Source organism: Ipomoea triloba, chromosome 2 (assembly GCF_003576645.1).
Source record: "Ipomoea triloba cultivar NCNSP0323 chromosome 2, ASM357664v1".
Lineage (NCBI taxonomy): Eukaryota > Viridiplantae > Streptophyta > Magnoliopsida > Solanales > Convolvulaceae > Ipomoea > Ipomoea triloba.
In genome coordinates this window covers 5,552,897-5,563,992 of record NC_044917.1, presented here as the reverse complement: position 1 = coordinate 5,563,992, position 11,096 = coordinate 5,552,897, and the positions used below count along the sequence as shown (strand labels likewise).

Here is an 11,096-nt window from a genome sequence, read left to right as displayed (position 1 = left end):
AAAAAAAAAAAAAAAAAAAAAAAAAAAAAAACAAGAAACAATCGATCACAATCTTCAGGACTAAAATATTATTTATGTTTCCCGTAAACATGTCTGAACATATACATTCAACATTTTACTATATAAATATCAAACACAAGAAAGGTGAAAAGATAATATATACTAATTGGTGTCATTGTCTTAATAATATATGTTTTTAATTAACATATGAACTTGTTGAATGTATAATCACTGTTTGCAGGCATGGGGAGGGGGGAAGAATCAAACCTTTAACTTCTCCAATTGGAAGGCAGGGTTGACTATTTTTCTGTGTTTACTCCATTTATCTGTCTCATATTTCAGTAGCCCTTGTGCCAATTTATCTATTACTGGATCAGCAAGATTCCTCTGGAAAGTGTTGTGCTTAGACAGAACCTCTTTCACATGATCAGGGTCTGTGATGATCACCATGGGAACTGTCCCCAGCCATACGAAGGATTTTTTACCTGCAGAACACAGTTTCAGGATTGACTTAGATGTTACCAAACAAAAAGGGGAAAAAAAACTGGCCGGATTTACATATTACTGGACTATAATGCACATGAGTCAAACTAGGACTAAAAAATTGAATCCAATCGATTAACTAGTGTGCATTATAAACATATATATATGATTAAATTTGTAATGCATATATAGCATACCGTGTTTCTGGATGGATTCAAAGAAGTAAGGTATTGCTCTAGGAACTACTTGATCATCTGACAGAATTTTCATGGGTTTGGATTTGGTTTGATTGATCATCTTGGCAAGCTCTTTGGTGTCCCCATAGAAGAGTGTATAGGCATTACCCTTGAGATCCTGTCCCCTGAGCCATTTCTCCAATCTCTTGGGTCTAAGCCATGCCCAATTCACCACTCTCCATGCACAAACCAAGAAGATTATTGAGAAAGAAAAAAGGAACAAGTTGCACAAGACCTCCATTGTCATCATCACCTGGCCTGTAGAGCATTCTGGCATGCATGTTATTAAAGAGCAGGGCAGATTATTTTTTGGTTTCTTTAATGCACCGCCCAAATCCACCACTCATTGCATAACCAAGAGCTGCGCCATCTGACCATCTTTCTTGTTTTTGTAACCCACTACAGACCAATATAATCCCATTGCATGCTGGTTGGGGGTGGACGGCGAAGTATGGACAGAGGAGTTGATGATGAAGATGATAGTATAGTGAAGCTACAGATCACCTTGCCCTTGGAGAACTGGCACCTGCTAAACGGCCTATACCAACAGAATCTTTCTGCCATAGCAAACTTCACTGCCACATCTCCTAATCACCAAATATCATCATCAGACCCACATTTACACCCCTCCAATAAGTTTCTGCCCCATACTTCTATGATTTTTTACGATTAGAGGAACACAGCTTCTTGTTGGAATCCCCACCGACGGCCCCATTTCATAGAACTAAATTGCTCCGTGTATAGTATAGAATGGATCGAAGAATTTAGCTCCAAGAAACCCTTTTATTCATTCTTCTTCAATTAGAGAGAACAGAGAGCATTACCCATTTACCCTTGGGTGTTTTTCGACAGAATTGGAGAGGGGACCCAAAAGCCCCTTTATTTCATAAGACTAACTAGTAATGGCCTTTAGGCCTAAAAATATTGACTGACTTTCGGACATTTGACTCGAACCATTCTACATCGACCCAACTATAAAGTGAGGGTAATGACCATAAAGAAGGTTAAACTCGATGAATATTTCCTATCAAGTGTATGTATACGACAATTGATATTTATGGTAAGTTGGTCATTTTTTTTAATACTTACTGCATACGGTAAGAATATATCTACTAATATATTACAATATTTATATTACGTAATAATTATCTTCTATTTTGACCAACTTCTATATAGAGAGTACATATTTTATTTACATTTTTTTTTATTTCCGTATATATGGTAGAAAACAAGAATGGAAATCAATAGTATTTGGATGCTTATTCTATTTTCAGTCGTTATTCAATTCTATACGACGCTAGGGGATCACGAACTAATATAAGCAATTGATATACGGAGTATATGCTAGGGGATCATTACCCAAAATTGAAATTGATGAAATATTTAATAATCTTATAATTGATTAACTATCTATACTATTAATAAAAGTAAAATCTTCATCTTCAATCTCAAAAGTAACACATAGAGCTAGCTCATAAACAAATGCAGTAGAACATAGAGATGCTGAAATTAAAGCTTGTGCAGAATAAGAGGGGCACCATACAGAGGCTTTATAGTGATAAGCATGTAAGGAGCATGTGCATAGGATGGAGAGAGCTGAAAGGAGAAACGTCGCAGGATGCAAGACAGTGCTATTTTTGCTTCAACCATTGTGAAGTTTAGGCCAAGGCAGATTCTAGGCCCCCCGCCGAAGGGTAGAAAACAGGCTTGACCATTTGTTGCCTTGGATACCCCTTCCCTGAATCTCTCCGGCTTGAACTCATTTGCATCGTCACCCCATATTTCGGGGTCGTGTTGCAGCAAGATTGTTGGTACAAAGAGCAGCACCCCTGCTGGTAGAGACAGGTTTCCTAGTTTAGTATCTTCCTTAACTACTCGAATTAGGGATACCACTGGCGGGTATAGCCTCAAAGACTCGTGCAGAATCATTGTCACCTGTTGGGATCAAGCAAAACAGACAGACAAGTTTGAGGAAATTAAACAGGTTTGGAGACTGGAGATCGAGTAGTACACTGTACTCACAATTTTCAGGCGATTTAGTCCATCAAAATCTGGTTTGTCGTCCCCAAAGACATGCACGACCTCCTCTCGAGCTCGTTCTTGCCACTCTTGGTTTCTACTTAGCAGAAACATTGTCCACACAAGTAAAGATGAAGTAGTCTCCTGGCCAGCCAGGTAAAACAGCTTGCACTCTGAAATGATCTCTTCAATGGTCATTCCAAATTCCTGGTTTCCATGGTGATTGATTTCTTTGAAGTTGGATTCCAGTAACATGTCCAATAAATCATTGTTATTTGCCTCCCCCTCTTTCATTGCCTCGATCCTTTTCCCGATGATCCTTCCGACTACTGCATTGATTTCCTTATCAATTTCATCCATTCTCCTGCTCCTCTTTGTTTGCAAAAATCTGCAGTATCATTCCATGAAAGATAAATAGTTGTAAAGGCAGTAGATTTGTTTAAATTCTCTGAACTAGATTATGGTAAAGAGATAAAAGCACCTCCCTCCAGGGACAAAAACTGAATTCCTAAGCTCCATGGCATGTTCAGCTTGTTCACATTGAAGTTCAAACACCCTTCTTCCATCTTCATAATTGATCCCGAATGCTGTAAGAGAAATCACATTAGCAGTCATGGTTTTAAGGTCAGGCCACACATCCAGCTCCCCAGATTCGTTCCTCGACACAATTTCCTCCCATCTTCCCACCATTTCACTACAGATCTTGTTCATTGCTGGTACCATGTGCTGATTGAGATCAAGACGTTAGGAACATGGGTCTCGTACTAGAAATTTCAGAAAAAGACAAGAAACACTCAATCACAAACTTCAGGCCTGTTGGTCACAATATGTCTGAACATATACATTCAACATTTTACTATATATATATCAAACACAAGAAGGGTGAAAAGATAATATATACTAATTGGCGTCATTGTCTTAATAATATATGCTTTTAATTAACATATGAACTTGTTGAATGTATAATCACTGTTTGCAGGCATGGGGAGGGGGGAAGAATCAAACCTTTAACTTCTCCAATTGGAAGGCATGGTTGACTATTTTTCTGTGTTTGCTCCATTTATCTTTCTCATATTTCAGTAGCCCTTGTGCCAATTTATCTATTATTGGATCAGCAAGATTCTTCTGGAAAGTGTTGTGCTTAGACAGAACCTCTTTCACATGATCAGAGTCTGTGATGATCACCATGGGAACTGTCCCCGTCCATACGAAGGATTTTTTACCTGCAGAACACAGTTTCAGGATTGACTTAGATGTTACAAAGCAAAAAGGGAAAGAAAACCGGCAGTATTTACATATTACTGGACTATAATGCACGTGACTCAAACCATGACTGAAAAATGAAATCCAATCGATTAACTAGCATTATAAACATATATAATTAAATTTGTAATGCATAGCATACCGTGTTTCTGGATGGATTCAAAGAAGTATGGTATTGCTCTAGGAACTACTTCATCTGACAGAATTTTCATGGGTTTGGATTTGGTTGCATTGATCATCTTGGCAATCTCTTTTGTGTCCCCATAAAAGAGTCTATAGGCATTACCCTTGAGATCCTGTCCCCTGAGCCACTTCTCCAAAGTCTTGGGTCTAAGCCATGCCCAATTCACCACTCTCCATGCACAAACCAAGAAGATTATTGAGAAAGAAAAAAGGAACAAGTTGCACAAGAACTCCATTCTCATCATCACCTGGCCTGCAAAATCAGAGTGTGATCTCTCTGAATAGAGTTTTACTATGAGGACTCACAAAGAGGGTATATAGGGCCTCTAGGAAGTGTGAGAACCCTTGTGTCTTTATTTTTTTTTTGGGGTAGGGGGGGAACCTCAAAAAAATGAGACATAGGCATGCATCTTTTGTCTTGCAATAAATGACAATTGTTGTCCTATATATCCAAAAATATATAGCCTGATACTGAAATGAGCAGAACTGATGTGTGAATAGTAAACCCACAATCTCTGCAGAAGGATCACTATTCAAAGCTGTTGCTAAAAAATAATATTCCTCTGTACTATTTTATCTGTTATGCTTATTTTTTGGAATCATGGTTATGTTTACTATTAATTAGTCAAATTAACTCTTTTTATTTTTTTTAAATTCTCTTTAACATGTTTTTACTTATTTTTAAATTTAATTTTTTGTTTTTAATATTACTTTTAGTATAGTTTTGAAATATATAAATTTTGTATAATAATAGTAAACTCAATATTATGAAAAATCTATATCTATATTATATATAAAAGTAAAATCCTCATACGCCCAAATTTTTGTAGTCAATTAATTAAATATTTTATTAATTAAATAATTAATAAAGTTTAGGTAAGAAAATGTAAAATGGAAATTAACTAATATCTATTAATTAATAATATTGTTTCTATATTCACCGTATTAACGTAATACCGTGTACAAAAAGACATATTGATTATGTTTCTTGGTAAATTTACAGGGTAAATGTAGTCACTTGTGAGAATTGAACCCAGGTTCTCCTAGAATTCCTCCCCACAAAGAGAGCTCACTTACCACTTAAACTACCCCATTAGGTTGTATGGTATTCTATAATATAATTACTTGATTAGTAATATTATTGTTTTCAAATTCTGTGAATAATAATTGATTAATTATATTCATAAATACTAATATTTAATATAAAATAATAATAGTTTTAGTATATACGAATTGATAATCTTGTTAAAGAAAAATAATTAATTTGCACAATGAAGAGTAAATAATACAAGTAAAATGCATTTCTTTAAAAAAAAAGTGTAAATACAATGGGATAGAGGGTGTAATAATAAATACATTAAATGACGTTGATGGATAATATACTAGGCCTGGGCCACATGGACCGACCCAAGAGAACAACAAGACCGAGAAGACCCAAGAAGGAGAACCAGCGTAGAGCTACTAAAGAGTTCGATAACGAGTAGACTTTTTTTTTTTTTAAATATAAAGACTAGACTTAGTACTTATAATATTAGCAAGATTAGGGTTTATAGTTATGAGGTAGTACAGGATTCCTATTCCTTGTAAGGCTCTAGTCCCAAAAAATGTATAAATAGATCCTCAATACATGGAGGGGGTTAGCAATTCTGAGCAATACAATACCTATATTCTCTCCATATATTTTTCCTTAAAAAAATGAGTCAAGCAGCCGACTGCCTCACGACTCATGAGGCAATCGGCCAGATCTGATTGCCTAATGAGGCAGTCGGCCATATCCGACTATCCCATGAGCAAAGTAATGAGGTAGTCGGATGGGCAAAGTAATGAGGCAGTCAGGCATATCCGACTGCCTCTATGGTAGTCGGCCAGAGCCGAGGACCGACTGCCTCATGAGGCAATCGGTCAGATCTGACTGCCTAATGAGGCAATCATCCAGATCCGACTGCCTCTATGGCAGTCGACCAAGGCCCAACCACCTCAAGGACGGTTGGCCAGATTCGTAGGGAAAAAAAAAAAAAGATCATCAGAAAACTTACCGGAGGCAATGGAATAGGAAAAGGAGGAAGGTAGAGAGATGTTAGAGAGAGAAAATAGAAATGAGAAATGAGGAGGGAGGGGCATATTTATAGGCAAACTCCTATATTGGTAATATTGTTTCTATATTAACGTAATAACATAATACCATGTAAAAAATACATATTAATTATGTAATAACATAATAGCATAATTGGTAATATTATATATGGTATTCTATAATATAATTGCCTAATTAGTAATATTATTGTTTGCAAATTTTGTGAATAATAATTGATTAATTATATTCATGAATACTAATATTTAATATAAAATAATAATAATTTTAGTATATACGAATTGATATTCTTGTTAAAGAAAAATAAATAATTTTCACAATGAAGGGTAAATAATACAAGTAAAATGCATTTAAAAAAAAAGTGTAAATACAATGGGATAGAGAGAGTAATAATAAGTACATTAAATGGCATAATTTTTTTTTCTTAATGAAACGGAACAAATAAATATAGAATATATTCATTCTTAAATGGTGTCTATTAAAAATATCAATAAATAAAGTAAGATAAGGAATGAAAATCAATTTTGAGGAAATATATTTAATCTATACTATATAATATTCGATATTATAATTTATATAATTATATATCAATCCTAATATTCTTAAAATATTATAACAAAATTAATTTCGTGCAACGCAGGGAGAAAACACTAGTTGAATTAAAAACAAATTCAATTAAGACTCGTAAACCGAATTAGACACATAAAATAAGACGGATGAAGTATCAATTAATTTTTAAAATTTAAGGATCAAAAGTGAATAAAATTTTCATTTATTTTAAAGAGTCAATCATTAATGCAATGAAATAAAGATGACTAAAGTTTCTTGTTTTCAGTGTTTGATAAATAGTTAAAATTTTGAGTCAAATGAAAATAATTGTTTGGTTAAAGAAAAATATTCTCATTGAGGTTTGAACTCACTCCCTTTCATATGGGAGTGCAATCTACGGACTCTGTTACAATGCAGTATCTGTTCATAACTTTCCATCTTTTTTGAAAAGTCATTTTATAATTTTCACACCATCAACACTATCACCATACCACCAACACCACCGCCACTACCACTACGAACACAATCGTCGCCACCGCCATCACGTACACTATCACTGCCACCCACACTCCACCACTTATTATTATTATTATTATTATTATATAACAAATAACACCACCACTAACTACCACCATTAACACCACACCACCACTACTACCACTATCATCACCAACACCACCTTCGCCACCACCAACCACCACACTATCACAATTAATATTATTATTATTGTTGTTATATTCTAAACAAAACAATCAAAATGTTTAATTATACAATTCTGCTCATTTTTAAAAAATATACCAAACACCTCCAGACAGCTTTTTGAAATGCACTGAAAATGAAAATATTTTATGAAACATGACTCATTTTCTAGAAGTCATTTTTCTAGTTTCTAAACATACCCTAAGAGTGAAAAGCTTCAAAGAATGGATGAATATATTAGATCAGAGAAAAATTTTAACTACTTACTCTTTTTTCATAGAATTTTTTTAAAAATATTTTCTCTTATTAAATTAATAGCTTCTCGAGTCAACATGAAGACATACGAGAGGGCATCGACCCTCTCCTTGCTAGCTTATTTCTTTCATTGTACTCTAAAGATATGTCTCATTCAATTAGGTCTTTTGTATGGGAAGAAATTTTATGGTGAAAATGTAATTTTTGATGGCATTTATTAGTAAATGTCTAGGTCAGAAAATGTGGTGGCCGGTGGGTGAAAGATTATTAGCAATTAGGTGGTAAATTAGTAGTATGAGTAAGATGATAGTTTATGAGTGTGTGATGATAGTGTGGTATAAAACTTATAAATTTAGACTTTATAATATATTTTCACTTATCTTTTTAAGGAATATTATTTTCTTATTTTTAATTTAAGACTTTATAATATATTTTGGGGAAAAGGGTCAAATAGGTCCTCGAACATTTCATAAAAAGTCAATTAGGTCCACGAACTTTTAAAAGGTGCAATTAAACCCTCAAACATTACAAATCGAAGCAATGAAGCCCAAAAACCGGTAATTGACCTGTTATCACCGGTCATTGGCATTTTCCGGCGATCATCGTCAATTTCCGGCGACCGGCGACGACCGAATCGTCACCGGTCGCCATTTCCGGCGAAAAGGTCGCCTTCTCCGGCAAAGGCGACCTCACTGGTCGCCTTCTCCGGCGAATGCGACCAGTGAGGTCGCCTTTGCCGGAGAAGGCGACCTTTTCGCCGGAAATGGTGACCGGCGACGATTCGGTCGTCGCCCGTCGCCGGAAATTGACGCCCGATCGCCGGAAAATGTCAATGACTGGTGATAACAGGTCAATTACCGGTTTTTGGGCTTCATTGCTTCGATTTGTAATGTTTGAGGGTTTAATTGCACCTTTTAAAAGTTCGTGGACCTAATTGACTTTTTATGAAATGTTCGAGGGCCTATTTGACCCTTTTCCCTATATTTTGGGGTATGTCTGTAAATTCATAAATAGATGTTCCTTATTTGAGACTTTGAGTTCAAAGCTTTCTCCTCCTAGAATCTAGCCAACCCCAGACAGCAAGACAACAACTAGCCTGTCTTAAATTAGTGTCTCTCTCGATCACTTCCGATTTCTCCGCTTGCTTAAATCAAATTGAAGCTGAGAAGTGAGAAGCGAGATGGCTGGCTACAGAGCACAAGATGAGTATGATTACTTGTTCAAGCTGGTGCTGATCGGAGATTCGGGAGTGGGCAAATCCAATCTGCTGTCCAGGTTCACCAGGAACGAATTTAATCTCGAGTCCAAGTCCACTATTGGGGTCGAGTTCGCCACCAAGAGCCTCACCGTCGACGGAAAAGTCATCAAAGCTCAGATTTGGGACACTGCCGGTCAGGAAAGGTCATTACCATTTCTCTATCTCCGCACTTTCCCAACCCTATATACGCACACGCCCCCGTTCTTTAATATGATTTGCTTTGCTTGCAATAGTTGGATTCTGATTGTGTTATGTAAAGTTTCAATCTTTATTTGTGGATTGGGTAGAAGATAGTCAATGATTGCTGGATGTGTTGTGGCATTGTGGTGTCAGGTTGTTTTGATCTCTTGGTGTCATTTTTCACCGTTCTTCTCTGGGCTGCTAAATGCCTGAATTTTTTCATTTGATTTCTGGGTTTGAGAGGTATGTGAAGTGTGGATATATAATTATATATCACTGTCTTACAGGTCTGAGGGGTTTTATTATTCTCTAATTGGCTATTTTAAATATTTAGTGTTATGCAAGGAAAACCTTTCTAGTTTGTCAAGTTATTGAGGAATTATGTTTGAAAGGTCAATGCTAGTAGAACCCTTTGTTTTGTTTTGCTTTTCTTTTAAAACCAAAGTTATGGAGTTCCAGAACACCATTGGATTGACTTCCATTCCCAGGTCCGCCCGTCTGTGTATTCTTGCCTCCCTCAATTTATTGAAACTAAGGAACTGTTTTTGAATTAATTTTCTCAGCCCGGAAAAGGGAAGGCTGTTCGAACAAGGATGGTGGGGATTTAAATTTATGTTTGAAATTTTTTGCTATGATGCCATACAAACTGACTGCAACTGTTATACAATTTTATTTTCAGAGTCTGTGAACTTTCATTTTTTCTTTGTTATTGACCTTCTACAATATGTATTACCAATCTTTGCATATAAACACACAGTAGGCTGTGAGTAGATTGGTTATGCTGATGGTTTTACTTGTTCTCTTCTCCACATTGGACTTCATATAGACATAGATATAGATACTCACTGACTTTAAGGCCATAAGTCCAGTGCCTGAAAATAAGGTTGTGGTGGGGGCAATCCCAACCAAGTTGGTCAGGATGTTAACTTGGTAACTACAAAGTTACAATTTCGGCTCTCAGCTGGAGTGGCCTATTGGCCTTCTTGGTTTGAGCAGGTCAGCTTTGGGCAATTTAGGTTGGTTCACCTCCTTATTGTCCTTTGTTGGTTAGGGTCACAAAACGGGGTTTACCCAGTGCACACACTCGGGTAGTGTTTGTGAGTTTCTCTCGTCACCCAAAGAAATAAGGTTGTGGTTACTTCAATTCTCCAATTTCCTTTCTCCAGAAAAATGGAGAGTTTCTCCGGTTAGTAAACGCACTCTAAGTCTCTAGAAGAGGTAAGATTTTATTTAATTGTTTTTTTTACTTTTTTTTTTTTTTTTTTNTTTTTTTTTTTTTTTTTTTTTTTTTTTTTTTTTTTTGCATTTACCTTTCTCTGGATTTATAAGATACGTGAGCATTGTGATTTGGATCCAACCATCTATTCGTAGTTGGGGTTTTTTTAATTACTATCCATTGCAATCTTTTCACCTACGAGGCCTTCAGAAACCAAGCTATTGCTTAGATGTCAGAAATCTTTTGGTGTATCATTGGCTTCTTTGAATGATTTGATACTGACATCATTACTCAGGTTTACTTAGTTACATGTCAATAATCTGTAAGTTGCGGTATGCTCTGATATGGATTTCTCAGTGTGGAAAATAAAGGATGTAGAATATAAGTTACAGTTTTCAGAATGCCATAATCAATTAGGGCACCCAAAAAGGCATAATCTTTATTTGCTTCATTTAGTAATATGTAAAGTTGTTTTCTAATTCTGATTTTAGTTGCTGTTAATCATCATCAATGTCTCTTAATGATTTATATAGTTATTTTCAATGTTTTTCTTTTATGACTATGGATATTATTTGCATAGATGCCTGTACTGCTGTGCAAGATAAAATAAGTTGTGTGAGTGGAGGTAGCACAAGGAGAGGGGGGGGGGGGGGGGGGGGGGGG

The 11,096-nt window shown here is 35.8% G+C and overlaps 3 protein-coding genes across 3 annotated transcripts in view; 1 reads left to right on the top strand and 2 right to left on the bottom strand.

The window, feature by feature from the left end:
• Positions 1 to 1,550, bottom strand: part of LOC116010448 (cytochrome P450 CYP72A219-like) — a 4,042-nt gene extending 2,492 nt beyond the window's left edge. Inside the window, exons 1-2 of the mRNA XM_031249865.1 lie at positions 681 to 1,550; positions 268 to 485 (exon numbers count right to left, since the gene is read on the bottom strand). Coding sequence (XP_031105725.1) covers positions 268 to 485; positions 681 to 996 — 534 coding nt within the window. The 5' untranslated portion in view covers positions 997 to 1,550. The remainder of the gene's footprint in view (positions 1 to 267; positions 486 to 680) is intronic.
• A 678-nt stretch (positions 1,551 to 2,228) lies between these two features.
• On the bottom strand, positions 2,229 to 4,420 carry LOC116011351 (cytochrome P450 CYP72A219-like). The gene is made up of 5 exons (XM_031250906.1): positions 4,144 to 4,420; positions 3,744 to 3,961; positions 3,220 to 3,464; positions 2,742 to 3,126; positions 2,229 to 2,654 (listed from the first exon to the last, which is right to left on the bottom strand). Exons 1-5 carry the CDS (start codon positions 4,418 to 4,420, stop codon positions 2,229 to 2,231), a joined length of 1,551 nt encoding a protein of 516 aa, XP_031106766.1.
• A 4,400-nt stretch (positions 4,421 to 8,820) lies between these two features.
• LOC116011266 (ras-related protein YPT3-like) overlaps positions 8,821 to 11,096 on the top strand; it is a 4,414-nt gene continuing 2,138 nt past the window's right edge. Inside the window, exon 1 of the mRNA XM_031250818.1 lies at positions 8,821 to 9,180. Coding sequence (XP_031106678.1) covers positions 8,960 to 9,180 — 221 coding nt within the window. The 5' untranslated portion in view covers positions 8,821 to 8,959. The remainder of the gene's footprint in view (positions 9,181 to 11,096) is intronic.